The following is a 26,947-nucleotide window of genomic DNA, read 5'->3' on the forward strand; positions in this document are numbered from 1 at the left end:
TGCTGAGGATTGAGGCTGGAGCTCGAAAGGCAAAGAAAGGAACCCATCACAGTTTTATTTTTCCTTAGATAAATTTTTATATAGAATATATTACAGTCAGAGTTCTCAGCTTTTAATCAAAAGAGAAGTTATTGCAATTTTATCCAGTGAATCTAACGGTAGAAGTAAAACATTCTAGAAAGCTGTCTTTAAAAAAAGAGAAAAAGAAAAACCCAAACAAACAGAAAGTACATGAGTAAGTCACACTGCTCGGGATACAATTATCCAAAGGGTACAAGAGAGAACCATAGTGGCTAAGGGAGCACAAAATCAAGGAAGAAGCCGACGATGAGTGTAATATTACTGCAAAGAGGGCAAGCCTGTCATTTCCTAGCAATTTTGGCTTCCTGGACGAAATGCTTCTGCTCCGTCTTTATTTTTTATTTTTTACTTTTTGAATCAGTAACTTAAGATGCAGTGTAAAAGGATGAGTTAATTTCTGGCTTTTGCTCATGTTATGCGTAGGGGGAACTTTAGCCCCGCCTCAATTCATGGAGCTTGTGGGCGACTTTCTCCAGTTCAGCTTCTATTGCTGCCAGGCTTTCCAACTCCTGATCCTAAAACATCAGAAGTAAAAATGAGAGGTAATTACACAGCATAACGTCATCCCTAAGTCCCTTTCTTTGCGTTGACCAATCAAAGAGTTTATGGTATTTATCTGGGCCCGACAGGCGAAGCAGGGGCAGAGACAGTGTTATCTAGTGGATAACACATTGGAAGTCAAGAGATAAGGGTTCTGGTCCCAGTTCAGCCAGTGGCCTACTGTGTGATCTTGGTCAAGTCATATCACCCCTTTGTGCCTCTATTTAGACTATGAGCTTGCCAGGGCAGAGACAGTCTCCTACAATGTGGGGCCTGACGTAGCATGTTAAGGCCTGACGTTTGGCCAGAAACTCTTGGTCAGAGGTCCCCGATCTGTGGGGCATGCCCATTTGGAGGCGTGCGGCAGGGGCCTGGCCTAGACCCCGTGTTGGGCAGGGAGGGAGCACCACCCTGTTCCATTCCTAGGGCCCCGCACGCAGGGCCCCAGTTGCTGCCTCCTCTCCTGGGGCTCTGCTTCCAGCCGTGGCTGCCTGCCTCCGGCACCACTCATGGAATCATAGAATATTAGGGTTGGAAGAGACCTCAGAAGGTCATCTAGTCCAACCCCCTGCTCAAAGCAGGACCAACACCAACTAAATCATCCCAGCCAGGGCTTTGTCAAGCTGGGCCTTAAAAACCTCTAAGGATGGAGATTCCACCACCTCCATAGATAACCTATTTCAGTGCTCCTGCCCCTGTCCCCAGCTATGGCTCCAACCGTGGCCCCCTTCCCCATGTCCGCATCTCCCCCCTTCCCAGAGCTCCTGGCCCTGGCTCTGGGGTCACTGGGGGGGGCACAAGGTAAAAAGTTTGGGGACCACTGCTCTAAGTGCTACTGTAATATAAATATCAGTATGTATTCGGGGGATTTTTTGGTGGTGTGGACATCTACCCACTGGACACCTCCACAAGCCCTTTAGCTGAATTTTGCATAAGCTATTTTTGGCTGTGGTTTCAGGCAAGTGCAAATCATCCCACCTATTCCCTTTTTTTCTGAAAATAAAGTATTTCAATTAAGAATCAGGTGTGTCATGCTCTTCGCACCTACATCGGTGCTGTGGGAGTGCCTCACTGCTCTTGAGATTTAAGAAAAGGAAGGTATTTACAATACATTGATGTAGGAGTTCTGAGGCATCCAGCTGAGCAGAGAGGAGATCAGAAGCTGTTGTTTGGGGGGGTTAATTTCTTTAAAATAGAGCTGGGTTGTTCAGAGAAGCTATAAACAAACTGGGTATTGTTAATATTCATGTGCTGTACATGCCAGCACAACATTTCTCTCATTCTGAAGCATAACCCCATAAGAACATAAGAACATAAGAAAGGCCGTACTGGGTCAGACCAAAGGTCCATCTAGCCCAGTATCTGTCTACCGACAGTGGCCAATGCCAGGTGCCCCAGAGGGAGTGAACCTAACAGGCAATGATCAAGTGATCTCTCTCCTGCCATCCATCTCCATCCTCTGACGAACAGAGGCTAGGGACACCATTCTTACCCATCCTGGCTAATAGCCATTTATGGACTTAGCCACCATGAATTTATCCAGTCCGCTTTTAAACATTGTTATAGTCCTAGCCTTCACAACCTCCTCAGGTAAGGAGTTCCACAAGTTGACTGTGCGCTGCGTGAAGAAGAACTTCCTTTGATTTGTTTTAAACCTGCTGCCTATTAATTTCATTTGGTGACCCCTAGTTCTTGTATTATGGGAATAAGTAAATAACTTTTCCTTATCCACTTTCTCAACATCACTCATGATTTTATATACCTCTATCATGTCCCCTTAGTCTCCTCTTTTCCAAACTGAAGAGTCCTAGCCTCTTTAATCTTTCCTCATATGGGACCCTCTCTAAACCCCTAATCATTTTAGTTGCTCTTTTCTGAACCTTTTCTAGTGCTAGAATATCTTTTTTGAGGTGAGGAGACCACATCTGTACACAGTATTCGAGATGTGGGCGTACCATGGATTTATATAAGGGCAATAATATCTTCTCAGTCTTATTCTCTATCCCCTTTTTAATGATTCCTAACATCCTGTTTGCTTTTTTGACCGCCTCTGCACACTGCGTGGACATCTTCAGAGAACTATCCACGATAACTCCAAGATCTTTTTCCTGACTCGTTGTAGCTAAATTAGCCCCCATCATGTTGTATGTATAGTTGGGGTTATTTTTTCCAATGTGCATTACTTTACATTTATCCACATTAAATTTCATTTGCCATTTTGTTGCCCAATCACTTAGTTTTGTGACTAATCTAGACGCATGTGTAGCATAATCTGGGTTTAACCACTCTGGGCACTTTTGTGATGTTTTATATTTTTGAAGTATGTACTATACATTAATCAGTCTTCACAACACCTTTGTGAGCCAGGTAAGCAGTGCCCCTACTTTGAGAGACGGAACCTGAGAAACAGAGGGTGGGATTCACAAAGGCACCTAACTTCCATTGAAATCAAAGTGCCTAAATACCTGCAAAATGTATCTGCCTAGCTACCTGTGTTTGTAGAAGCAGAGCAGTTGCTATGCCTAGTTGTGCATTTAGGACCTGTGTACAAGAAGTTGAGAGATCATAGGGAAGAACTCAGTGTACAACATGAGCAACTCTTTTGAAAATGTGCTCTAAAATTGATAATGATTTTTCTAAAGTTGCTCTTGTGTATTCACAGCTGCTACTTTACCTGAGCATATTTTTGTTAGTAATTTAAAGATACAGATTAAGCCTCCATAACTGTATGGTGCTGGTCCAAATTCCAGTCTGTCCTGAAATCCTATTTTTTACTACAAAAATGTAAATGTATTTCAACAGGGACTCAAATCAGCAGGCTAATTTGGTACATGTGTCACTGACTGTGGCTGCATAAGCACAGACACTGATCATCTGCAAAAAGTGAACTAAGCATTAAGCAACACCAAACCACAACTCTGCACCAACTCAGGTAAAGAAAGGTCTCGCTCTAGCAAGGGCAAGACCTTTCTACTTAGCAGAGTGTGAGTGAGAGAGACATATTTATACAGAGTCATGAAAATGGCTGCTGATCCAGCTTTGGTTGGGGCTGCATTCCTGCAGGTAAAGAGCATGTCAAACCTCTGCCATTAAAAAGTCAAGCTTACCCTAGCTCTTGTTTTCAGCATTATGTGAACAGCAGTGGCTCCCTAGGGGACAGTATGGGTAACTTCCATTATGATTATTGAATTCAAATCCACTTCACACAAAACAACAAGTACTGCATCCTGCCCAAGCCAACATGTATAGCTTTTCCTGGGCTGTTCCTCGGGGTAGCTGGTGGGTCGGTCCTACTTCTCCAGGCGTTGGCCCCAGGACAAAGATGTTATGAAACCTAATTCACTGCACTCCAGCCACCACTGCTATAATAATAGAAGATATACCTATCTCCTAGAATGGGAAGAGACCTTGCCAGGTCATGGAGTCCAGCCCTCTGCCTTCACTAGCAGGACCAAGTACTGATTTTTGCCTAAGTGGCCCCCTCAAGGATTGAACTCATAACGCTGGGTTTAGTAGACTAATGCTCAAACTATTGAGCTATCCCTCTCCCCTACAGCTTAACCTATGGCCTCAGTTCTCAAACTTCATTGTACCACAACCCCCTTCTGATGATAAAAAAATTACTACATGACCCTAGCAGAGGGGAACCGAAGCCTGAGCCTTCCAAAGCCTAAGCCCCACCACCTTGGGCAGGAGGACCAAAGGTCAAGGGCTTCAGCCCCAGGTGGCGGTGGTTCTGTAAACTAAGCCCCCTCCACCCAGGACTGAAGCCCTGTGCTATGGCTTTGGCCCTGGGGCTCAGGCTTCAGTTTCTGCCCTAGCAAGTCTAATGCCACACCTGGTGACCCCATTAAAATGGGGTCCTGACCCACAGTTTGAGACCCACTGACCTATGGTAAAAATGACCTGCAATAAGAAATACCACGGAGGGGCTCCTGCAAGGCTCTTCCCACCCCCAGCTCTGTACCAGCTCCTCATCCTCACCACCAGCTCTGCACACCTCCCTGGTGCCTGGTAGGGAGCATCCCCCCAGGTTGCGGGGAGCAGGTGGAGGAAATCTGAGTTTGGGGGCACTTACACTGGCCACCAGGAAAGGGGCAGGCCGCCAAAGTAGAGTGTGCCAGGATTGGGCACGTGTGGCTTCAGGAGAGGGTCCCCTATGGAGGGTTCCCTATGGCAAGAGTGTGTGTGGGAAGTGCAGCGACGGTGTCCTCGGGGGTCGGGCAGGCATGTGTGTGGCCATTGGGCTCTTCCCAGTGCAGGGGACTTGGGTGCCTTAAGGGTTCCCTATGGGAGTTGTGGGGCGGGGGAGGTCCCCAGGAGGTGTGCCGGGGTGTCACTCCCTCCCCAAAGTCGCAGAGTGTGTGTGTGTGGGGGGGGGGTCTCAGTGTGGAAGATCAAGGGGAGGGTTCACAGGGGTGTAGGATCTGGCAGGTTCCCTATGGTGGGGTGCAGGGGGGGTGTCCCACTTGGGGGGGGGAAGATCTGTAGCGGTTAGCGCTGGGCATGTGGTATGATCTGTCACTGCCCCCTTGCAGGTGGGGGTAGGTTCCAGGGGTCTGTCAGTCCCTCTCCGGGGCAGGGGTATAGGGTATCCCTTAGGAGTGCAGGGAGGACTGTTGATCCCGCCCCCAGCTGGGATGCAGGTGGCACCCTCTGGAGTACGGTGATCGGGGGGGTGGGCTGTTAGTGCCTCCCTGGGCAGGGGGACAGGATCTGGGCTGTGAGGCGGTCTGTCAATCAGTAAATCCTAAAGTCTGACCTGTCTCTGTGAGTATTAGTATTAAGCTCCCTGCTCCTCTCCCCATGTATTGAGGTTAAACTACACCTATAATGTTTGCTGTAACTGAGCAGGGCACAGGGGGTGTAGCCCCTCCCTTGTTGAACTGAACTCAGTGGCTTATCTTCCCTCATTTACTGGTGGCTTGGTGAAGGTTGGTACTGGTGGCTTGTTGCCTCTCACAAGAGTTGTCTAGTCCTACCCCCAGCCCCACGTAGTCAGTGGGGTGATTTCCAAACTAAGATGCCCCATTCTGAGACAGCCAGCTTGCAAAAAGAGAAATTCTACTGCTGGTCTCAGGCCTATGAGCCAGGCTAGTGTGAAGGGGGTTTGGTTGCTTCTAAGACTGGCTCAAAAACAGGAGCAGATTAGGCTCCCTGCAGTTTCCTGGGAGTACAAAGGCATTGCTCCTGGTTCTGTGTGCAAACCTGGTGCTCAGAGTGACTAGTCTGCCTGGATTTCAGAGGGTCTGAAGGACAATGTGTAAATTAGTTCCAGAGTCTTATAAACTCCAGAGCAATCAAATAAAAACCAACCCTGAACTGAGAGAGGATCACAGACTAACAAAACACACCTACCTGCCTAACACTGGGCATAATAAAGTAACGGTGTCAGATATTTAAAAAAATATGGCACCTTCCTAAACCTCTCAGTGCACTTTGGATACCCTGCAAATGACTGGATTTTTTTTTTTTTTTTTTATAAAGTGCATGCACAGGTGTCACACCAACCTCTGTTCTTCTGTTAGCGCTTCCTTCTTCATCCTTCTTTTCTTCAGGCATGGCAGCAAGCGGAAACCCTGCTTCACTGCTGTCCTCCTTAGCGTGATGTTTCCATGACCTTCTCTCATCCTCTTCTGGGTTATGGAAGTCATACTTGTGGGACCTGAAGGACATTTTCATGGACCTATCTGGGTCTTCGCTGCTGTCATTTTCCTCCATGCGCTTCTTGGATGTCAGCTGCTTGGCCAGCTCATCCATTTTGTTCCATCTCTTGGAGTCTTCCCACTCTCTGGAGGGCTCCTCCTCCACTTCCTTGCTTTTGACATCCCTAGGGTGGAAGGTGTCCTGTGCCTGCATTGCTTCATCCTCTGACCGATGCCTTCCTCCTTTTAGTCCATGGGATTTCTCTTCCTCTTCCGAGTTCTTCAAACCTTGGCCAAAGCCCAAAGCATCTTTGTTATCTGAAGCATCTATTGAACAGAATGACAATGAAATGGTGTTTAGATTAGTTAGACCCAGTCTTTGTACCAAGCCTTATTTCTTACTAATTGCTCTATGTGAACTGACAGACATGCTGAAGCAACAGATTCATGGATTTTAAGGCCAGAAGGGACCATTATGAATGTTAAGTCTGACCCCTTGTATACAACACAGGTCACATGAAAATACAGCTAGATGTGCAGGAGGAGAAGACACATATGCACTGCAACACTGTGTCTAGTAGTCAAGAAGACACTGGAGCTAGTAGTCAAGAAGCTTTTAAAAAGCCTGAGGGGCTTCAATAAATGATGTAAAAGCTCTTTGAAAACTGACCAAACCCATCATAAGGCTCAGACTGAAGTAACTGATGGGCAGATTTACAACAGTATTTTGGTGTCTAAAGATGCAGATGGGCCTAGGGGGATTTGTGTATAACTGCTGGTTGGAGTTATGCTTCTAACATGCTTAGGTGCACTTGGAAATCCCACTAAACGCCTGGCTGCACTTTTAGGCCTCTAAATACCTTTGTGCAACTGGCCCGGAGCTCTCCTTATGTCAAACAGCACAAAATGAATAAGATGGCTGGGACACCATATGGGATACATACCGCTTTCCCCGGGCGTCTCCTCTGTCTCATCCTCAGCTGAGCCAAGTATTCTGTCTGCTTCCGTAGGCTGCGCATCTTCCAGGGTGCTTCTCCCAGCATCCTCTTCCTCAGTATGCTCTTGTAGGGTCTCCTCTCCTGCTTCTTGGCTCTCTTCCTGGCCCTTTTTGGAAATATGCTTCTTCTCTCCCTGAAGCTCCTGGCTTCTGTTGGTCTCTTCAGGCTGCTCCTCTTCAGCCTCTTGGAGCTTGTGCTCGGCCAGCTCATCCTCTCGGAGGTCGTCATTGATGTGGTTGTCTAAAGCATCTTCTCTTGGCGATTCTTCAGCCTCACTGACCTCGCTGCTGTCAGATTCCTCTGCATTCTCCTTGTCGTCTTCAGGGCCAGCTTCACGCAGTCTTAGCTCCCTCTCTTCCAGGCTGTTTTTCTCATCCTCCTTGGACTCCTCCCTCTCACTGTTCTGCTGGCTTCTCTCTGCCGCTAGCTCAGCAAATGAGGCTGTGGGCTCCTCCGCAGCAATTTCCCTTGAGTTATCTGTAGTGGCAACATGGCAAAACCAGAACCTCTCTTTAGAAGTCTATTTCACAAATGAGGAGGCTTCTTACTGATCTATGGCTCAACTCCGGGAAAAAAAATCACTTAATTAAACCTATGTTTCACTTTAAGCACATGAGTAAGTCCATCCTGTTAACACTGCATTTAAATATATGTTGAACTTTAACCATGTGAGTAGGCCCATTGATGTCTACTATACTGAATCATGGGTGACATTAAAGATAAACATGTGCGTAAGCCGTCCCACTATTCACTATAGTAGACTTAAGGTACCCGGATCGGTGGGTAGCGATCGATCTATCAGGGATCGATTTATCGTGTCTCATCTAGACACGATAAATCGACCCCCGAACATGCTCCTGTCAACTCTGGAACTCCACCAGGGTGAGAGGCGGAAGCGGAGTTGATGGGGGAGCCGCAGCCATCGATCCCGCGCCGTGAGGACTGGAGGTAAGTCAATCCAAGATAGTGTAGCTGAAGTCAACGTATTCTTGTAGCCGAAGTTGCGTATCTTAGATTGATTCCCCCCTGTCCCCCAAGTGTAGACTAGGCCTTAAAGTTAAGTATGTGCGTAAGTGCTTTGCTGAAGCAGAGCCTATATTACTACCTTGTCTCCAATGATAAACTACCACTGCCTTTGAGATTAAATATAAAATAGAAAATCTCTTAGATAATAATTATGCTTTACATTTAGATAGCACTTTACATGCTCAAAGTCCTGTGCAAAGACTGGCTCATTCCTACTCACAACAACCCTAAGAGAAAGGGAAGTGTTATTCCCACTTGATACAGATGGGATTAGTATGACTAGGCCAAGGCTGCTCAGACAGTCACGGGCAGCTACTGTTGGCCAAAGGGTTTTATTTATTTATTTATTGTTCACAATGGGGCCTGATCTCCGAGGGGCGTAGGCAGTACTCGAATACAATAAAGTCAGTCATTTTAAGAGCAAAAGAAAGAGGAAGAGGCGAGAAAACTAGAAAAGAGGCAAAAGTAAATGGGCATAAAGAGAGAAAATGGAATAAAGCAGTGCTAAAAAAAGCTTAAGATGAGTAAATGTCATTAATGTATTCAAGCTTCTGCATTATAGCTTATATTCCTGGCAGAAAAGTGGCATTGAAATGACTGGCTACTATCCCAGCGGGTGAGAGGGTCAGGGCCAAGAATCTTCAGACAGATACTCCCCTGGGGGCTGGAAGAGTGCACATGCCAGCAGTTTAATTTTTTCAATTTGGTTTAAATGAAAGGCTGATGGCTGGATCCTGCTCCCACTGAACTCAGTGGAAGCAGGAGCAAGCCTTGATGACGGGGAGCTTCCTGTCCCCTCAGTTTTGTTTGAATATATTAGACTCTTTCACAACTTAATCAACTGAGATGGCCATGGGTGCTCCACTGCTGAATGCAACAGCTCAGAACACTGCACAGTATGGAATAACAAAGCATGGTAAGTACATAAGAACAGCCATACTGGGTCAGACCAAAGGTCCATCAAGCCCAGTATCCTGTCCTCTGACAGTGGCCAATGGCAGGTGCCCCAGAGGGAATGAACAGACAGGGCATGGATCACTTGATAACCTGTCACCCAATCCCAGCTTCTGGCAAACAGAGGCTAGGAACACCATTCCTGCCCATCCTGGCTAATAGCCGTTGATGGACCTATCTAGTCCCCTTTTGAACCCTGTTATAGTATTGGCCTTCACAACACACTCTGGCAAGGAGTTCCGGAGGTTGGCATGAAAAAATACTTGCATGAGGTTGCGTGAAAAAAATACTTTCTTTGTTTTAAACCTGCTACCTATTAATTTCATTTGGTGGCCCTTTGTTCTTGTATTATGAGAAGGAGTAAATAACACTTCCTTATTCACTTTCTCTACACCACTCATGATTTTATAGACCTCTATCATATCCCCCCTTAGTCGCCTCTTTTCTAAGCTGAAAAGTCCCAGTTTTATCAATCTCTCCTCATATGGAAGCCGTTCTATGCCCCAATCATTTTTGTTGCCCTTTTCTGAACCTTTTCCAATTCCAATACATCTTTTTTGAGATGGGGCAACTACATTTGCACGCAGTATTCAAGGTGTGGGCATACCATGGATTTATAGAGAGGCAATATATTTGTCTTATGATCTATCCCTTTCTTGATGATTCCCAACATTTTTGACTGCCACTGCACATTGAGTGGATGGTTTCAGAGAACTATCCACAATGACTCCAAGATCTTTCTTGAGTGGTAACAGCTAATTTAGACCCCATCATTGTATATGTATAGCTAGGATTAAGTTTTCCAATGTGCATTACTTTGCATTTATCAACATTGAATTTCATCTGCCATTTTGTTACGCAGTCACCCTGTTTTGAGAGATCCTTTTGTAGCTCTTTGCAGTCTGCCTGGGACTTAACTATCTTGAGTGGTTTTGTATCATCTGCAAGTTTTGCCACCTCACTGTTTACCCCTTTTCCAGATCATTTATGAATGTTAAATAGGACTGGGCCCAGGACAGATCCCTGGGGGACACCACTATTTACCTCTCTCCGTTCTGAAAACTGACCATTTATTCCTACCCTTTGTTTCCTACCTTTTAACCAGTTACCAATCCATGAGAGAACCTTCCCTCTTATCCTATGACGGTTTATTTTGTTTAAAACAAGTAGTTCTTCCAGAAATCATACTCACTAAGTTAGATAGTGACAAGATTTTACTTCGGAATCCATTCTGTATTGAACTATATTTGCAGCAAACTAATCCCACACAGGCACTACCTTCTTCTGATATGGAAAAGAGAAGGCTGAGCCGGAGAGAATGGCCTAAAGTCTCCTTTTACTTCCACTGGGGCAACTCCAGTTAACCAACAGGATTGGCCTGGGGGAAAATAATCACAGCTGAGTTTGGTCTGTTTTAGGACCCTGCATTTTTTGTGCATCCAAAACTCCCATTGACTTCAAGCGATACATGAGCTGGCCATTAATGCTGTAGGTGCTCAGATACAATGGTGATTGGTGTCGCATGAAAACTTAGTCCAACACATAAAGCTAAGAAGATGGACTATTAAAGAGGATTGGAATCTGTCAGATCTTTCATCGTAGGACTCACCTGTCACTCATTTTAATACTGAAAATGGCAGCAGGATGGCAAATCAGTATCTGTTATGATTTAGAATTTTTCCAGTAATTATGGCTGCAAAATGAAATGTTTAAGCCATTAACTATTCCAAAGCAAACCCAAGGTCGCTAGTCTATTTCAGCAACAAAAACAGGGCTAAAATGTGAAGCAGGTTGTGTGCATCAAGGCTGGTAGTACAGTAAACAGGGATGTTCTTTCTAGGTGGATTTCCTGGGGGTTAGGCTGACACTAACCTCTTTGCATGTTCTTGTCATTCTGGCTTTCAAGGACTTCTGAAAGTTCATCTTCAAAGCCACCGTTTTTCTTCTGCTGCCAGGTTCTCTCATTAGCCCCTGTGTCAAATAGGGAGAGGGGTCAGAAAGCAACATTCCCCACTATATTTTAAAGAATTGTGTCAGGAAAACTGTTTCAGTACATTTTTAATACTAAACTCTGACAATAAGAATGCATTTTTCTCATGCCAGCTTAATTAGGCGCTACGTGAACCAACTGTATTAACCATGCTTCAGCAAAGTACATCATGTGCAAGCCAGCACAGCTGGAGTCAGATAACCCCTAAGCAAACAGGCATTTAATGGGAAGAGACACTTGGAAAACAGTAATGCTGAAGGAGACTTAGGGGTGAAAGAGGACAGAAAAGTAGCTGTTGAATTGCAGTGAGGTCTCTTTCTAGCAAAGTACTTAGGCAGGTGCTTATTCTAAGCATCTGAATGGTCCCACAGAAGCCTCGCCCTTCTCCTTCCGTGAATTACTCACTTCTACCATCATACAAAAGCACCCAGTACATGTGCACCTGTTCCCTTTTCAGTGCTTGCTGGCCCCACTGTGCTACACACTTGCCCCTCTCCCATGCATGCTCTTCTCCCCTTTGATGTATCAGCTGCCACCAGAGGCCTTGTATGCCCGATTTCCCCCCTCCCCCTGTGAGAAGATAAATAGGGATTCCTTCACACAGGGTGTTTTACAACTCATGCCATTGAAGAAGAGCAGCGGGGACTGGCATTTATTATGACATATCCTTTGTATTACATAGTGCCCAGAAGTCCCAGCCTTACCAAGAGCCCAGTCCCCTTGTGCAAGGGGCCATACAAACACTTAGTCCTTACCCCAAAGAAATTCCAAGCCGTATAGACAAGGCGGACAAAGGGGGGGAGAAAGAAGTCTTATTCTCATCAAATGGGGATGTGAGACTCAGAGACATGATCTGACTTGCTCACTGGAGGAAGAGCAGTCAGGAAGGCTGAGGCAAACCCAGGAACTGATCCCAGAATGCCTGAGGCCCAGCCAGTGCCTGAGTCACAAATCATAACACCCAGCTCTTCTATAGTGCGGTTCATCAGAACAACCTTTTTCTCCAGGCATAGCCTCTCCAATCTCAAATTAACCTCTGCCTCCAAATCTGTGTAGAGGGAAACAGGCCACCTCAATCCTTCCCCACATCTACAAACAGGCAAAATACAATTTAAGATGTGGCCTCTTCCAGACCAATTTACCTCAGCCCCAGCCAGATGTGTGGAAGAGGGAGGAGCGAGCTTTCCAGGGCCAGTGCTTCCCTTCCCCTTCCTCCCGCTGTTTCTCTACTCTGCAAGAACCATTTTCCACTAGTGAACTATGAGAATCATAGAACTCAAGATCAGAAGGGACCATTATGATCATCTAGTCTGACCTCCCACAAAATGCAGGCCACAAAAGCTGACCCACCCACTCCTGAAATAATTCTCTCCCTTGACTCAGCTGTTGAGATACATTTTGAGCTGAGCCCAGTCCTTGGGGGGTGGGTGGGGAAGGAAGGAGGCATGTGATGGAATAATTACAAGGTGTGGGGGAGAGGAAGAAAGGACGTGCCTTTAGCTAACTTAACTTGCATTATTTTAAACATGGCCTAATTTTGTGAGTGAAAGGAAAGACCCCAGTAGAGAACACATGCTCAGTGTCACTGTGCAGGGGTAGCGCTAGTTGAGAGCATAACAATGGTTCACCCTGTACAACAGCTCCACAGAGTGCATGAGCATTTAATAGGGGTTTGGTCAAACCGTGGGGAATGGCACCCCTTGGGGGTAAAAGTCCCACTGGCCCTCATTTACCCGACACAGAGCTGAGTCACCTAGCCCATCTGGTCAGGGTGTCCGTGCAGCTGGACTGTTGCTGCTGCTGCTGCTGGGCAATCAGAGGTAGCCCATTACTCCTCTCCACAAGTAGGGATCTGGGCCAGTGGATCAGCATTTTGTAGCGATCCATTGGTCATGCTCCTGGCTCACCCACATCTCGCCTCTTTGGGGAGCTCTGGCTGAGACCTCCGTGGTAGGCAGGATGGGCAGGTCAATGGTGCTTTTGCCCCCTCTGCACAGTTTTCACTTTGCTTTTAAGCTGCTTTGAGGCTCCCCTGGGGGTGGTTTGTGTTTGAATGTAACTGAGGCTCTTTAATGCACCAGATACTTTTCCTAATCTCTTGCCCTTGCACTCTCCTTTTCATTTGTTCTCGCCCTGTCTGTTGACTTCCTGGTTTCTCTTCTGAGATTAGTTCATGTTATTCCTGGTCATCCAAAGCAGGCCACATGGCTACTTCTTACCAGGGATGTGGGAAACACTGGCAATGAAATTCCAGAGCCTCAACATTCAATATCCCTGACAGTGAATGAATGAAAGAATACAAGAATTAAATGTTGCTTCTGTTCCTGCTATGTTGACTTGAGCTCAGATCCAAATGTGGTACAACACTTGTACCTACTAGTAGAAGCAGGTAGCATCTTTTCATCCACACAGGTAATGTGCTGAGAAGGGAGAACTGGTCAGCCCTATGTGCATGACTTAAATTCTGCTTTGTGGCTGCATGGGAGGACAGAGGCAGAGTGACAGCTGTGCCTGCTTTGCACTACTCAGAGTGTGTGTGCTCAAGGTCACACAGACAGAACCAGGAGCAGAACACAAATTACCCAGATGCTCTGGCTCTCTGTGGTTGAGCCTGGTTCCAGAGGACAGTGATGCAGGTGGTGTGGGGGAGAGGTCACAGAATCCACTGGCCCCCAACATTCCAAGCAACCGGTGCAGAAGACATGAAGCTCCACAGAGGGAACAGCATTACAAGCCTCCAGCATGGCCCCAGGTTGGGGCTGATGGATTTCAACACTTGTACACCAGCAGATTACCCAAGTGCTTTGGGCTCTCTACAGCAGAGCCTCATTTCTCCCTACCTGCTGTTAAGAGGGATAAGAATTAATATTTAATGCTCTGAAGTCCTCCAGTCTAAATTATGACTGAAATACAGCATTTAACAGTGGAAAAGACTCCCACTGACTTCTATGAGCTTTGGCTCTGGATCTTATACTTCATAATCAGCAGACATTGATTTGGGCAAAGTTCAATCGTATTTCTAACTTTAAAGATTGTTTAGTTTAACTAAGCCATAGTGTTTTCCTTAGGTATCTGCTATCCATAAAAGAGTAGGCTCTCTTGGGTAAGTTATACGGTCAGTTACACTGATGTAAACCTGAAGTAACTTAATTGGCTTCAGTGGAGTCCATCTGGATGTACACAGGTGTAACTGAGGACAGAAAATGACCTTCTGAGTTTATGGTCTTATTTGTTGGAAACCCTGATAGAAAAGTTTTATAAAGTTATCTGCAGAACATTTATATGACTCAAATGTACATTGAATTTAAAAAATTGCCAGGGACTCAAATAACTTATTAACACCTTCCTGCCACTTTAACTGTAGCAGAACTGTACCTTGAACCGCAAGTTCTTGAAGCTCCTTCAGTAAATTTTGATGACGAAGGATTGAAATGATCCTTTCATCTGCAACAGAAGATTCTTATTATAGGTACAGCAATGCAAACATTCTATTCACATGCTCCTTTAGCCAGTCAGTTTATTTACTGAATTTGCTCTTAATTGCAGACCCATCAAAAATCCATTAAATTAAAAAATTATGACTTAGGTTTTTAATTTCATGCAAGTGACCCCGGACTTCAGCTTTGGGACAATCAATGCTATGACTGCAGCACAAGAGCTTCAGTGCCAAAGGTTAAAGTCTCTGAATTGGTAAATAGATTTTTTCATAACTAACAGATACTCAGTATTTCATGAGACCATGGAAAAGTGTCTGTCTATACCTCCTCTGAGAGTTTCTAGGCATTCCTGGCTGATTGGCAGCGGGCTTGGCTTTGACAGAGTATCAGAAATGACCTCTACAATGCACTTCATCACCTAGAAAGATACAAACATACAGATTAAAATCTCTCTCATCTTGGCTTTATTTCTTACCCAAGCTAAATGAAAAAGATCATAGGGCAAATCCTACAAATATTTACATTCCACATACATATATACATACATTAGTTCCACAATAGGTAGAGTGGGAGTTTCTGTTCTCCCTGGCTCAGAATACAAGGGGGCTATCAATGGAATGAAAAGGTATGAAATTAAATAAATAAAAGTAGATTATTTTGAACACAACATGTGAATAACCTGAGGAACTCATAGCCACAGGAAGTCTTTGAGGCCAATAATTTAGCAATATTCTAAAAGGGATTGGACATTTATATGAATATCAAGAATATCCAAAGTTATAATTAATAACTTTAGGAAGGATTATTAAAACTTGTACTCCAGGACCTAAGCCAATTACTAACTATTAGAGTCCAAGATGAGACCTGTGTGGGGAGCAGCTTGTCCCTCAATTGCCTATGGTGGGGTTCTTACACTTTCATATGAAGCATCTGGTGTTGGGCACTGTCAGAGACAGGATACTGGACTAAGACTCTTAGCTGCTACTGTAATACTACTGCTAATAGATGATTTGGTTTGATCCTGTCTGGCCGTTCCTGTGTTTCTATGTTCCCATTTACATCAATGTAAATAAGAGAATTTTGCACCATTTGTCTCACTGATTTGTTGAACAGAAATGAGACAATGGGCTTGATTCTCATCTCACATAAGAGTAACTCCATTGGTGTCTCTGGAGTTACAGCTGATTAATATTGATGTGAGAAGAGACACAAGGCCGAAGATTTCAAAACACAAGTGCAACAAATGTGCCTGTGAGTCCATTGCACATGGAAAACTCAACATCTGCGTACACAGCAGTGTGTGTTTGAATTAAGTGATTGGGAAAGTGAGGGATGATAGCATTGGTTTGACTCCAGCAGTGTTTACGCTAGTATGCAGACCTAACCTGTAGTCTTTACTTGTGAAAATTTCCTATTCTTTTAATTTCCCAGATATAGACTGGATGACAATCTCCATCCAAGAATATTAAAGGAATAGCACATGAAATTGCAAACCCAAGAGCAAGGATTTTAATGAACCTGTAAACTTGGGGTTCATACCCTATGACTGGAAAATAGCTAGTACAGTACCTATTTTTAAGAAAGAGGCAAAAAAGGTGATCTGGAAAATTACAGGCCCATTAACTTGATCTCAGTTGTATGCCAGATCTTGGAACAAATTTTGAAAGAGAAAGTAGTTAAGGACATAGCGGTACATGGTAACTGGGATAAAATCCAACATGGTTTTACAAAAGGCAGATTGTGCCAGACCAACCTGATCTCTTTGGGAAGCTAACTGATTTTTTAGACAAAGGAACAGCAGGAGATCTCATCTACCTGGATTTCAGTAAGGCATCTGATACAGTTCCACATGGGAAATTATTAGTTAAATTGGAGCGGTGGGGAATGAGAGAATTGAAAGGTAAGGAACTTGTTAAAGGGGAAGATTACAACAGGCCATATTAAAAGATGAATCAGCAGGCTGGAGAGAGGTTACTAGTGGAGTTCGTCAGCGATCGGTCTTGGTACCAATCTTATTTAACATTTTCATTAATGACCTTGGCACAAAAAGTGGGAGTATGCTAATAAAATGTGCGGATGACACAAAGTTGGGAGGTATTGCCAGTACAGAGGAGAAGCGGAATATCATTCAAGAAGATCTGGAGGACCTTGAAAACTGGAATAATATAAATGGGATGAAATTTAATAGTGCAAAGTGCAAGGTCATGCACCTAGGGACTAATAATAAGTTTTGCTATAAGCTGATGACATATCAGTTGGAAGCGACAGAAATGGAGAATGACCTGAGTGTACTGGTTGATCACAGGATGACTATGAGCCGCCACTGTGATGCGGCAGTGAAAAAGGCTAATGCAGTCCAGGGATGCATCAGGCAAGGTATTTTCAGTAGAGATAGGGAAGTGTTATTGCCATTATACATGACACTGGTAAGATCTCAGCTGGAATACTGTGTACAGTTCTGGTCTCCCATTTTAAGAAAGATTAATTCAAACTGAAACAGGTGCAGAGAAGGGCTACTAGGATGATCAGAGGAATGAAAAAACCTAACTTATGAGAGGAGACACAAGGGGCTTGACTTGTTTAACCTAACCAAATCAAGGCTATGGGGAGATACAATTGCTCTCTATAAATACATCAGAGGGATAAATACCAGGGAGGGAGAGGAGTTATTTACATTAAGCACTAATGTTGACACAAGAATAAATGGATATAAACTGGTCATCAATAAGTTTAAGCTTGAAATTAAGTGAAGGTTTCTAACGATCAGAGGCATCAAGTTCTGGAACAGCCTTCCAAGAGGCACAGTAGGGAGCAAAAAAACCCTAACTGGCTTCAAGACTGAGCTTGATATATTAATGGAGGAGATATGATGAAATTGCCTACAATGGGATGTGGCCCATTTGCAACTGCTAGTAGCCAATATCCCTAAACACCATAGAGGGGCACTAGATGGGAAGGCTCTGAGTTACTACAGTGAATTCTTTCCCAGGTGTCTGGCTGGTGAGTCTTGCCAACATGCTCAGGGTTCAGCTGATTGCCATAGTTGGGGTTGGGAAAGAATTTTCCCCCAGGTCAGATAGGCAAATACTCCTAAGGTCTCTGCCATTCTCTGCAGCACAAGGCATGGGTCACTTTGCTGGTTTAAACTAGAATAAATGGTGAATTCTCTGTAACTTGAAGTCTTTAAACCATGATTTGAGGACCAGAGGTTATGGGTCTATTATAGGAGGGGGTGGGTGAGGTTCTGTTGCCTGCAATGTGCAGGTCAGACTAGATCTGGGCAGGGGCGGCTCTAGGAATTTCGCCACCCCAAGCACGGCGGCACACCGCGGGGGGCGCTCTGGCGGTCGCCGGTCCCGCGGCTCCGGTGGACCTCCTACAGACATGCCTGCAGAGGGTCCGCTGGTCCCGCCGCTCCGGTGGACCTCCCCCAGGCATGCCTGCCGATGCTCCACCAGAGCCCCGGGACCAGCGGACCCTCCGCAGGCATGTCTGCAGGAGGTCCACTGGAGCCGCCTTTCACCCTCCCGGCGACAGGCAGAGCGCCCCCCTGCGGCATGCCACCCCAAGCACGCGCTTGGCGCGCTGGGGTCTGGAGCCAGCCCTGGATCTGGGGTTCCCACAACAAAGTTTTTGGTGGCCTCAGAGTGCAGCCACCAACTCTTGCTGGTGGCCATTCCGACAATTTTTCCTAAAATAATTAACTTTAGGAAAAACAAAGAAATATACACATATACATGTCCTAATTATTGTAATTTATTTATGTAGGGTTTTTTTTTAAGACAATAATAAAATAATGTACAGTTGTCTCTATTCTTTACTGGACCTAAACAGAATAGAAAAACAAATAAGGTGCTTTGCATGTTCTTGTCTTTTTTGTTGTTGTTTCTTTTGTGGGTATTTTTTTTAAATAGACTTGCTAACTAACTAGTAAGTCATCTTCTGTGAAAAGTGATACTTGTATGTTAATATCACTTTTCACAGCCTCACAGTTAGCTACTAAGTCTGTTGTGAAAAGTGATATTAATAAAACATACAACTATCACTTTTCACAGCAGACTTACTCAGCCCCTGCAAGCTCAGGGACAAATTAAGCCCTGGATGGGGAGCTGAGGGAGGCACCAGGGGCCCAGAGTAATGGGATGGGGGTGACCCCGAGGCTGGCTCCTGTCGCCACACTACTGGCAGCCTGAGCTCAGAGCCCTGTGGCCAGATACCAGAGCCCAAGCCTGATTCCTGTGGCTGGCTCCTGGGGCCTGCCACTGCGCAGCCAAAACCAGGATCTGGAGAAGCCAGTGGGGGCTGGGAGTAATGGGTAGGGCCCTACCAAATTCACAGCCAAGAAAAACATGTCACGGACCGTGAAAGCTGGTTTCCCCCCGTGAAAGCTGGTCTTGTGTGATTTTACCCAATATTATACAGAGTTCACGGGGGAGACCAGTGTTTCTCAAGCGGGGGGTCCTGACCCAAAAGAGAGTTGCAGGGAGGTTACAAGGTTATTTTATGGGGTCATGGTATTGCCACCCTTATTTCTGCACTGCCTTCAGAGCTAGGTGGCTGGAGAGTGGTGGCTGTTAGCCAGGAGCCCAGCTCTAAAGGCAGTGCCCTGCCAGCAGCAGCACGGGAGTCAGGATGGCCTAGTATGGTATTGCCACCCTGACTTCTGCGCTGCTGCCTGCAGAGCTGGGCATCCGGAGAGTGGTGGCTGCTGACTGAGGCCCCAGTCTGAAGGCAGCGCCACCGCCAGCAGCAGTGCAGAAGTAAGGGTAGCAGTACCACAACCTCTCCTCAATAACTTTGTGTCTTGCCCACAACTCCCTTATGGGTCAGGACCCCTACAATTACACCACCAGGAAATTCAGATTTAAATAGCTGAAATCATGAAATTTATTATTTTTAAAATCCTATGACCATGAAATTGACCAAAATGGACTGCAACTTTGGTAGGGCCCTAGTAATGGGGGAAGGGTGGTGAGTCCAGGGCCAGAGCCCACGCCACATGACCAGGAGCCAGGGCCAGAGGCGGTGGCAGGGGCCGGGGTGGAGGGAAGCAGACTTGAGCCTGGGGCTGGAACCTGTCACCACCTGGCCAGGGGATGGAGTCCTGGGACAGAGCCCAGGGCCTGGAGACGGAACCTGAAGCTCAGCAGCTATACCCTAAAGCCCCATGGCTGGAGCCTGCCACCTCCCACCCCAGGGCTAAAGTCTGATCTCACTGCCCCTGGGAAGGGGGGGTACGCACTGGCTGCCTACTCCTCCAGTGTTTGTGTCTCCAAAGTGGGGCAGCCCCTCCAGCTCCTACATTTAGGGGCAGCCAGGGGCTCCACATGCTGCCCCCGCCCCAAGCGCCGCCCCCAGCTCCCATTGCAGCTCTTATTGGCTACAACTGCAGCCAGAGGCAGCGCCTGCAGATAGGGGAGTGCATAGAGCCACCTGGCCGCGCCTCCGCATAGGACCCAGAGAAGGGATATGCCACTCTTTGAGGTAAGCACCGCCCAGAGCCTGCACCCCTGAGCCCGTCTTGTGCTCCACCCCCCTGCCCCAGCCCAATCCCACCTTCCAAACCCCTCAATCCCAGCCTGGAGCACCCTTCTGCACTCCAAACCCCTCATCCCCAGCCCCACCCCAGATCCTGCACCCCAGCTGGAGCCCTCACTCCCCCCCATGCCCCAACCCCCTTCACCAGCCCTGATCCCAGCCCAGAGCACCCTCCTGCACCCCAAACTCCTCATGTCCTAATGTTCTAAATGAATGCTCATCTCTTTATAGCCTGAACTTCTTTTCAATTTCAGCACGCTGGCCTTCTAAGAGTCTTAGCCTCCTAAACTGTACTACTCACAAGAGATTCAGAACATTGTGGCTGCACAGTAAATGAACACTAGTCAGCAATTTCCAGGTGCCAACAATGTTGCTTGTTCAAGCAATCAGATGTATTCATTTATCAGCTAAAATAATTTAACTGTTCACAATTTGTAAATAGCTAATTTCTTTCAACCATTTGATTTTGCAGATTAAAGGGATTTCAGAAAGGGATAAAATGAAATATCTTCTTGTAAATACTTTCACTGTTTATAGGGATTGCTTGGTAGACTAGAAGCATTAACAGAGAAATCTAACAATGAAAATAAAAACGCCTATGTTCCCTTCGGTATCGCTCTCCTATACGACAAGCAACCCATTAATATTAATTTTACGTGTATTAAAACACACCGCGCATCCACTAAACAAGACAAAGACAGATTCTGATACCCTTTCTCGTGCTGAGTAGCACCTTACTCTATGAGTAGTCCCATTTAAATCAATAGGACTTGTGGAGTAAGGTGGAGTAAGGTGTTTCTCAATATAAGTTAAAATATCAAAATCTGGCCCAAAGAAATGCTATAAACAAACATGTTGTGGTTCTATATGATCATTTTCTACCATGTCTGACTTATTTTATGTCCCAAAGGAACCTACCATTCTTTACATGCTGAATTACACCCACACATTTTATACTTGTACACATGCCTGAGATTCCCTTCACTCACCACAGAAATGCTGCCACGTTTGGGTGGAACTTGGCAGCAATTAATAGGACAATCGTGTAGTCCCCACTCAGGCAAAACTCGCTTTGATTCCACTGATTGTTTTGCCTGAGTAAGGTCTCCAGGTTCAGGCTCTAATACTCCACTGTGACATTACGTTCTCCATAGATCTGTTCTAAGTAAGATTGTGGAATTAAATGCTGAAGAGGTCCCATCCTGCTGTATCTACACAGAAGAAAATCCCATTGAAGGGTTCAGGCCCTTAAAAGGAGTGAAACAAAAGATAAGTCCCTTTGAAATATTTTCAGCAACAATAAAGGCCTTTAAGTGGGAAATACTGGCCTTCTGGGGCCCTGGAACTGATGAAGGACCAAGAGTATTTCAAATGCTTTAAGAAGTTATGGTCAAACTCTCAGTGGAAGTAATTTTGTGTTAAGAAAATATGCCTAGCTATAGAGGAACAGCTTTCAGTGCTCAAACTTCCATTGCCCCCACCTGCACATGCGTAAATTTTACTCCACCTCTCAGCCAACATCAAGAACTAGGAACACAGGTCAACATGGCAGGCAGAATCCTACAATGGATGCTTTGCGCTGAAACCTCAAAGTCTTGCACCATGGGCAGGTTGATGAGTTTCTATTTACGCTGTAACTTAGACTAGAATTTTGCATGGCTCACACTAGTGTGTTGGTAGCCTAATTACTCATCAAGGGCTTGATCCAATTCCTTCTAAAGTTAATAGAAGACCCCCTCTGAAATCATTGGGAGCTGGACCAGGTTGGGATCATGAACAAACAGAGCTCTTGGGAAATAATTCAGACTTGGTGTAACCCCACTGACTTCCACCTCGTTACACCTACTTACACAAAGGTTGGATTTAGTCCTTTAATCTTAAAGGATTGGAAAAGGAGTACTTCACACAGATGGTGCACTTAACTTTGGGGAAGACATCACAAAGCAGACTCAGAAAATCACCAGTTACAGTAGAGGGGAAATTATGGGTTTAATAGGCTTCCTCAGATGGCAACCACTGAAGCAGTCTGTATAGAGCAGAAAATGTTTCTGCTCCTTACCTACCCATGTAGCCTTTTACAATTACAGTCATTTGAACCAGCAAAAAAGACAGAGACAATAGCAAATGCCTTGCTGCATTCATGAGCCATCAGCTTTGCTCACAGCACTGCCAGCAGGCTAGGAGTTCTAAACAAAGCAGCTGCAACAGCTGTTCGGGTTCCAGTCTGTAGACAAAGGAAGGGGAGTGTTTTCTTGTAGTACTTACACTGTAAGTAACAGTGATGATGAATGGTGGAGTGCAAGGGAGCGAGCATGGAGATTGACAGGAGCTTCCCCCCCCCCCGGTAAGGAAAAGGGAAAGCGCCTTTGGTGGCTTATCCTTGAGAGAAGATTTTGATTAACAAACACGTTCAACAGGCAGGGGATGAGGACTGACATTTCTGCTCCTTTTGCAAATATTAGAGAAGTGTAATTAGCTAGTTTGAGAGAGAAGTTAATTTGAAAAGGTACATACCTGAAAGAATAATGTTAGAGAATTTTTGACTGCACCTCTCTCACAGCTGGGTAGGTTGATATGTAGATGTATGTAGATAAATAAGTAGGTTATTATACACATGTATAAGTATACATGCATATGTATCTCTGTTATGCACACATACATGTGGGTGTGCATATAGAAAGATATTGCTAAGCAAATCAAGATAGCTGAAGAAAGATTGACAGGAAAAAAAAGTGAGTCCACACGCATGTGTGCATGTGCATAAAGTCTTTACATTTTCAACAAAAGATGGCTCACGATGTGTTTATAATCAGTCAAATACAATGTAACCTTGACCAGTCACACTCTCCTTTGTCTGTTGCTGAACTTATCAGGGGGTTGACAAAAAAAAAAAACAGTTTGAATTATGCATAAAATGTAAATCCAGAAAGAGGAGCAGATAATGCAGCTGGAAAATCTTTGCCCTAATAAGAAATGATTTATGCTTCCCTAGTAACATTTCAAGTATTATTTCCAGATAAAAGAGACCAAGGTCCCTCAGGTTTCTTGACTCACCAGCAAGGGAGACATCAGCACTCCAATTTTTAACAACACAGTCTCAGAGCTTACCTTAGCATCCCCTTTATTCATCGGATTGGTGACCGGGAGGGAAATGACTAATCAAAAGAAGGAAAGGATACCTGGTTAGTCTCCCTTTCCTGGCACATTTCCAGCGACCCGGGGCACGGCTGGGGAAACGCAGGCTGAGCGCTCCAGCTGTGGCCAGAATGTTAGCAGGAAGGGGGAATCTTGGGCTTGATTTTCGACCATAAACGACACCAGCTTATTAACTATGGGCTTCACCAATCAGCAGTAATCGGGCGGACTCTAACCATAGGGCTTGGGCTTCTCCCTTAGAGGTTGACTTAAACAGGCCCCCAAAGTGAAGCAGACGAGACTGCAGGCGAGATTTTATCTGGCCAGACGTTTTGCAAGGATCAGCCTCATGTGGCTGAGCCTGTGCCGAATTCTTCTAACGCCAAGGCTCATGAAATCAAGCCCTTCCCGGTAGCCAGTACCCGTCCGGCTCCCGCTAGCTCTGAGATAGGGGCTAGAGACCGATCGTACGGCTGCTAGCTACAGAGAGACGGGCGATGGTTGCCTCTGCAGAGCAATGGAGGGGCGAGCTGGTGGCCAGATCGGGCTTTAAAAAGTGCCCGCGGGCGGAGATGACCTTGCAAGTGTGCTCAGTAACTCAGTGCATCGGGGGTGTATTCGGGGCACTTTCATTTTCCACCCACGCAGAGGCTTGTCTCAGCCCCGCCACGCAGACAGCCCTGGATGCCTGCGACCAGGCAAGGCTGGGGGGGAAGCGCTGGCTAGAAACACCTTTGCGATCCCAGCGGCTCTCGGCTGCCCCAGCCGCCGCAAGCGGAGAGGCGCTGTCCTTGGTGCTGAAAGGACAGTCACTGCGGAAGAGCGTCCGGGGCCACCTCCCGCCGCCCGGGGCCAGCCAAGGTCCCGACCCGAGCCCTGGGCGCCCCCCCCGCCTACCGTGCACCGCCAGCAGCAGGACAGCGAAGCCTCCTCTGCAGCCCATGGCGCCGGCAGGCCGGGGTGAAGGCTGGCCGAGTGCGGGAGGGGCGATGCGCGCCTCCCCCTGCAGCGCTGGCGATCGGCTGAGGGCGAGCAGGGACCGCGGGGCTCTGAGCCGGGGCGGGGCGCGGCCGATAACGCTGGCGGGATTAGCTCGTGTGTGTGGCCGCCTCTCCCCACAGCACCTCACGTCCCCGCCGCCTGTGCTGAAGCTCCCGACAGGGCACTGCAGCAGCGGCCCCCTCCCTTATATACCCCGGCCCTCGGAAATGGCGTCAGGAGAAAGCGCCTCCCCCCTCGCCCGCCCACCGCCAGCCCCTGCTCAGCCGGGCGCTCAGGCCCGCCGCGCCCTGCGGCTCGCACACGCTCCGCTGGCAGCTGCTGTTCAGCAAAGCGCGGGCCCCCTCGCCGCCCACGCGGCTGGCTCAGGCAGGAAGGGAGCCAGTGAGCGGGTCACACGTTTGATTTTGGGTAACAAGCATAGAAGAGCTGGATCAACGTCACCCATTGAACAGGGCCAATTAGTGGGGTTGAGGAAGCAGGGACGGCTCCAGGCACCAGCATGCCAAGCACGTGCCTGGGGCGGCAAGCCACGGTGGGGCGCTTTGCTGGTCACCACGAGGGCGGCAGGCAGGTTGCCTTCAGCGTCATGCCTGCAGAGGGTCCACTGGTCCCGCAGCTTCGGCGGACCTCCCGCAGGCGGGCCGCCGAAGCCACAGGACCGGGGACCTCCCGCAGGCAAGCCGCCGAGGGCAGCCTGCCTGCAGTGCTTGGGGCGCAAAATACCTCGAGCCACCACTGTGAGGAAGGCAGGGTTATTCAAGGACTAGTGGACTGGGGCTTTTTTGTCTTGGTGACCCCTTTGACACAGAAAGCCTCTGAGTGCGACCCTCCCTTGGAAATTAAAAATGGGGGGAGTAATTTAATTTAACAGGGGCTCAGGTCTGCCCAGGGGCGGCTCTAGCCATTTCGCCGCCCCAAGCACGGTGGTACACCACAGGGGGGGGGCGCTCTGCTGGTCGCCGGCCCCCCAGCTCCGGTGGACCTCCTGCAGACGTGCCTGCAGAGGGTCCACCGAAGCCGGGGGCCAGCGTACCCTCCACAGGCATGCCTGCAGGAGGTCCACCGGAGCCGCCTGCCACCTTCCTGGCAACTGGCAGAGCGCCCCCTCGCGGCATGCTGCCCCAAGTACACGCTTGGCGTGCTGAGGTCTGGAGCCACCCCTGGGTCTGCCAGCCCTGGCAGGTTGACAGCTGGCAACCCCCCCTGTAACCACATCAGGGGTCATGACTCCCAGTTTGAGAACCCCTGGCCCAGAGGAATGATTCAGGGTTACAGCCATCTTTCCAGTGGATCTGGCAGGTCACTTCTTGTGCTGGAAGACATGCCACACAGCATGCACCCTTGGCCTTTGGGGGCCAAACAGTCAGTCTGGGCAGACAAAGGCTGTCAGGATTGTGATTGTGCAAGAAGACATGCCAGCTAGCTATGCTTTGCTCAGCACAGCCCCCAGCCTAACAAAATATAGTATTAGCCCCCTTGCTAACTTGTCTCCAAAATTGGCACAAGTAAGCCTAGCTGATGATTACAAGTTTGGTTGATAAAAGTAATATTGTTGACACAATAGATTTCTGTAAGGTTTTGATATGGTGCCACACAACATTTTGATTAAAAAATTAGAATGCTATGAAGTTAGCATGGTACACATTACATGGATTAAAAACTGGCTAACTGCTAGGTCTCAAAATGTAATTGCATGTGTGGCAGCAACATTGAGTGAATGTGTTTGTAGCGGGGTCTTGCACAGATTGGTTCTTGGTCCTATGCTATTTAACATCTTTGTCAATGACCTAGATGAAACCAAAATGATCACGGATAAAGTTTGCAGCTGACACAAAAACTGTGGGAGTGGTAAATAATGAAGAGGATAGAGCTCTGATACAATGCAATCTGGATTGCTTGGAAAACTGGGCACAAGCAAACAATATATGTTTTAATATGGCTAAATGTAAATGTATACATTTAAAAACAAAGACAGTTGGCCACACTCAGAGGATGGGGGACTCTATCCTGGGAAGCGGTGACTAATAAAAAAAAGATTGGGGGGTTATGGTGGATATTCAGCTGAACACAAACGCTGAGTTTGATGCCATGGTCAAAAGGGCTAATGTGATCCTGGGATGTAAAAACAGGAGAATGTTGAGTAGGAGTAGAGAGGTTAGTTTACCTCTGTATTTGGCATTGGTACAAGTAGCCCTGTCTGGTATCCACAATTCAAAAAGGCTGTTGATAAATTGGAGAAGGTTCAGAGAAGAGCCACAAGAATAAAGGATTAGAAAACATGCCTTAGGCCTGGTCTACACAAGGGGAGGGGAGCACAAGCTAAGTTGGTCTAAGTTACGCAACGTCAGCTGAAGTCGATGTACTTAGAGGTACTTACTGCAGTGTCTTCACTGCGGTAGGTTGACTGCTGATGCTCCCCCATTGACTCTGCGTACGCTTCTCTCTCTCTGGTGGAGTACCAGAGTTGATGGGAGAGCGCTTGGCGGTTGACCTATCGCATCTTCACTAGACATGATAAATGGATCGATCGCTCCGGAGGTAAGTGTAGACATGCCCTTAGAATGATAGACTCCAGGAACTCAATAGATTTAGTTGAAAGAG

The 26,947-nt window shown here is 46.8% G+C and overlaps 1 protein-coding gene across 1 annotated transcript; it reads right to left on the reverse strand.

Annotated features, from left to right (window-relative positions):
* Positions 1-24,494, reverse strand: CHGA (chromogranin A). The gene is made up of 8 exons (XM_039533230.1): positions 24,242-24,494; positions 23,318-23,364; positions 14,996-15,089; positions 14,610-14,678; positions 11,117-11,215; positions 7,211-7,741; positions 6,133-6,593; positions 1-596 (listed from the first exon to the last, which is right to left on the reverse strand). Exons 1-8 carry the CDS (start codon positions 24,285-24,287, stop codon positions 513-515), a joined length of 1,431 nt encoding a protein of 476 aa, XP_039389164.1. The 5' UTR covers positions 24,288-24,494; the 3' UTR covers positions 1-512.
* Between the last annotated feature and the right edge of the window lie 2,453 nt (positions 24,495-26,947).

This window comes from Mauremys reevesii, linkage group 4, assembly GCF_016161935.1.
Source record: "Mauremys reevesii isolate NIE-2019 linkage group 4, ASM1616193v1, whole genome shotgun sequence".
Taxonomy (NCBI): Eukaryota; Metazoa; Chordata; order Testudines; family Geoemydidae; genus Mauremys; species Mauremys reevesii.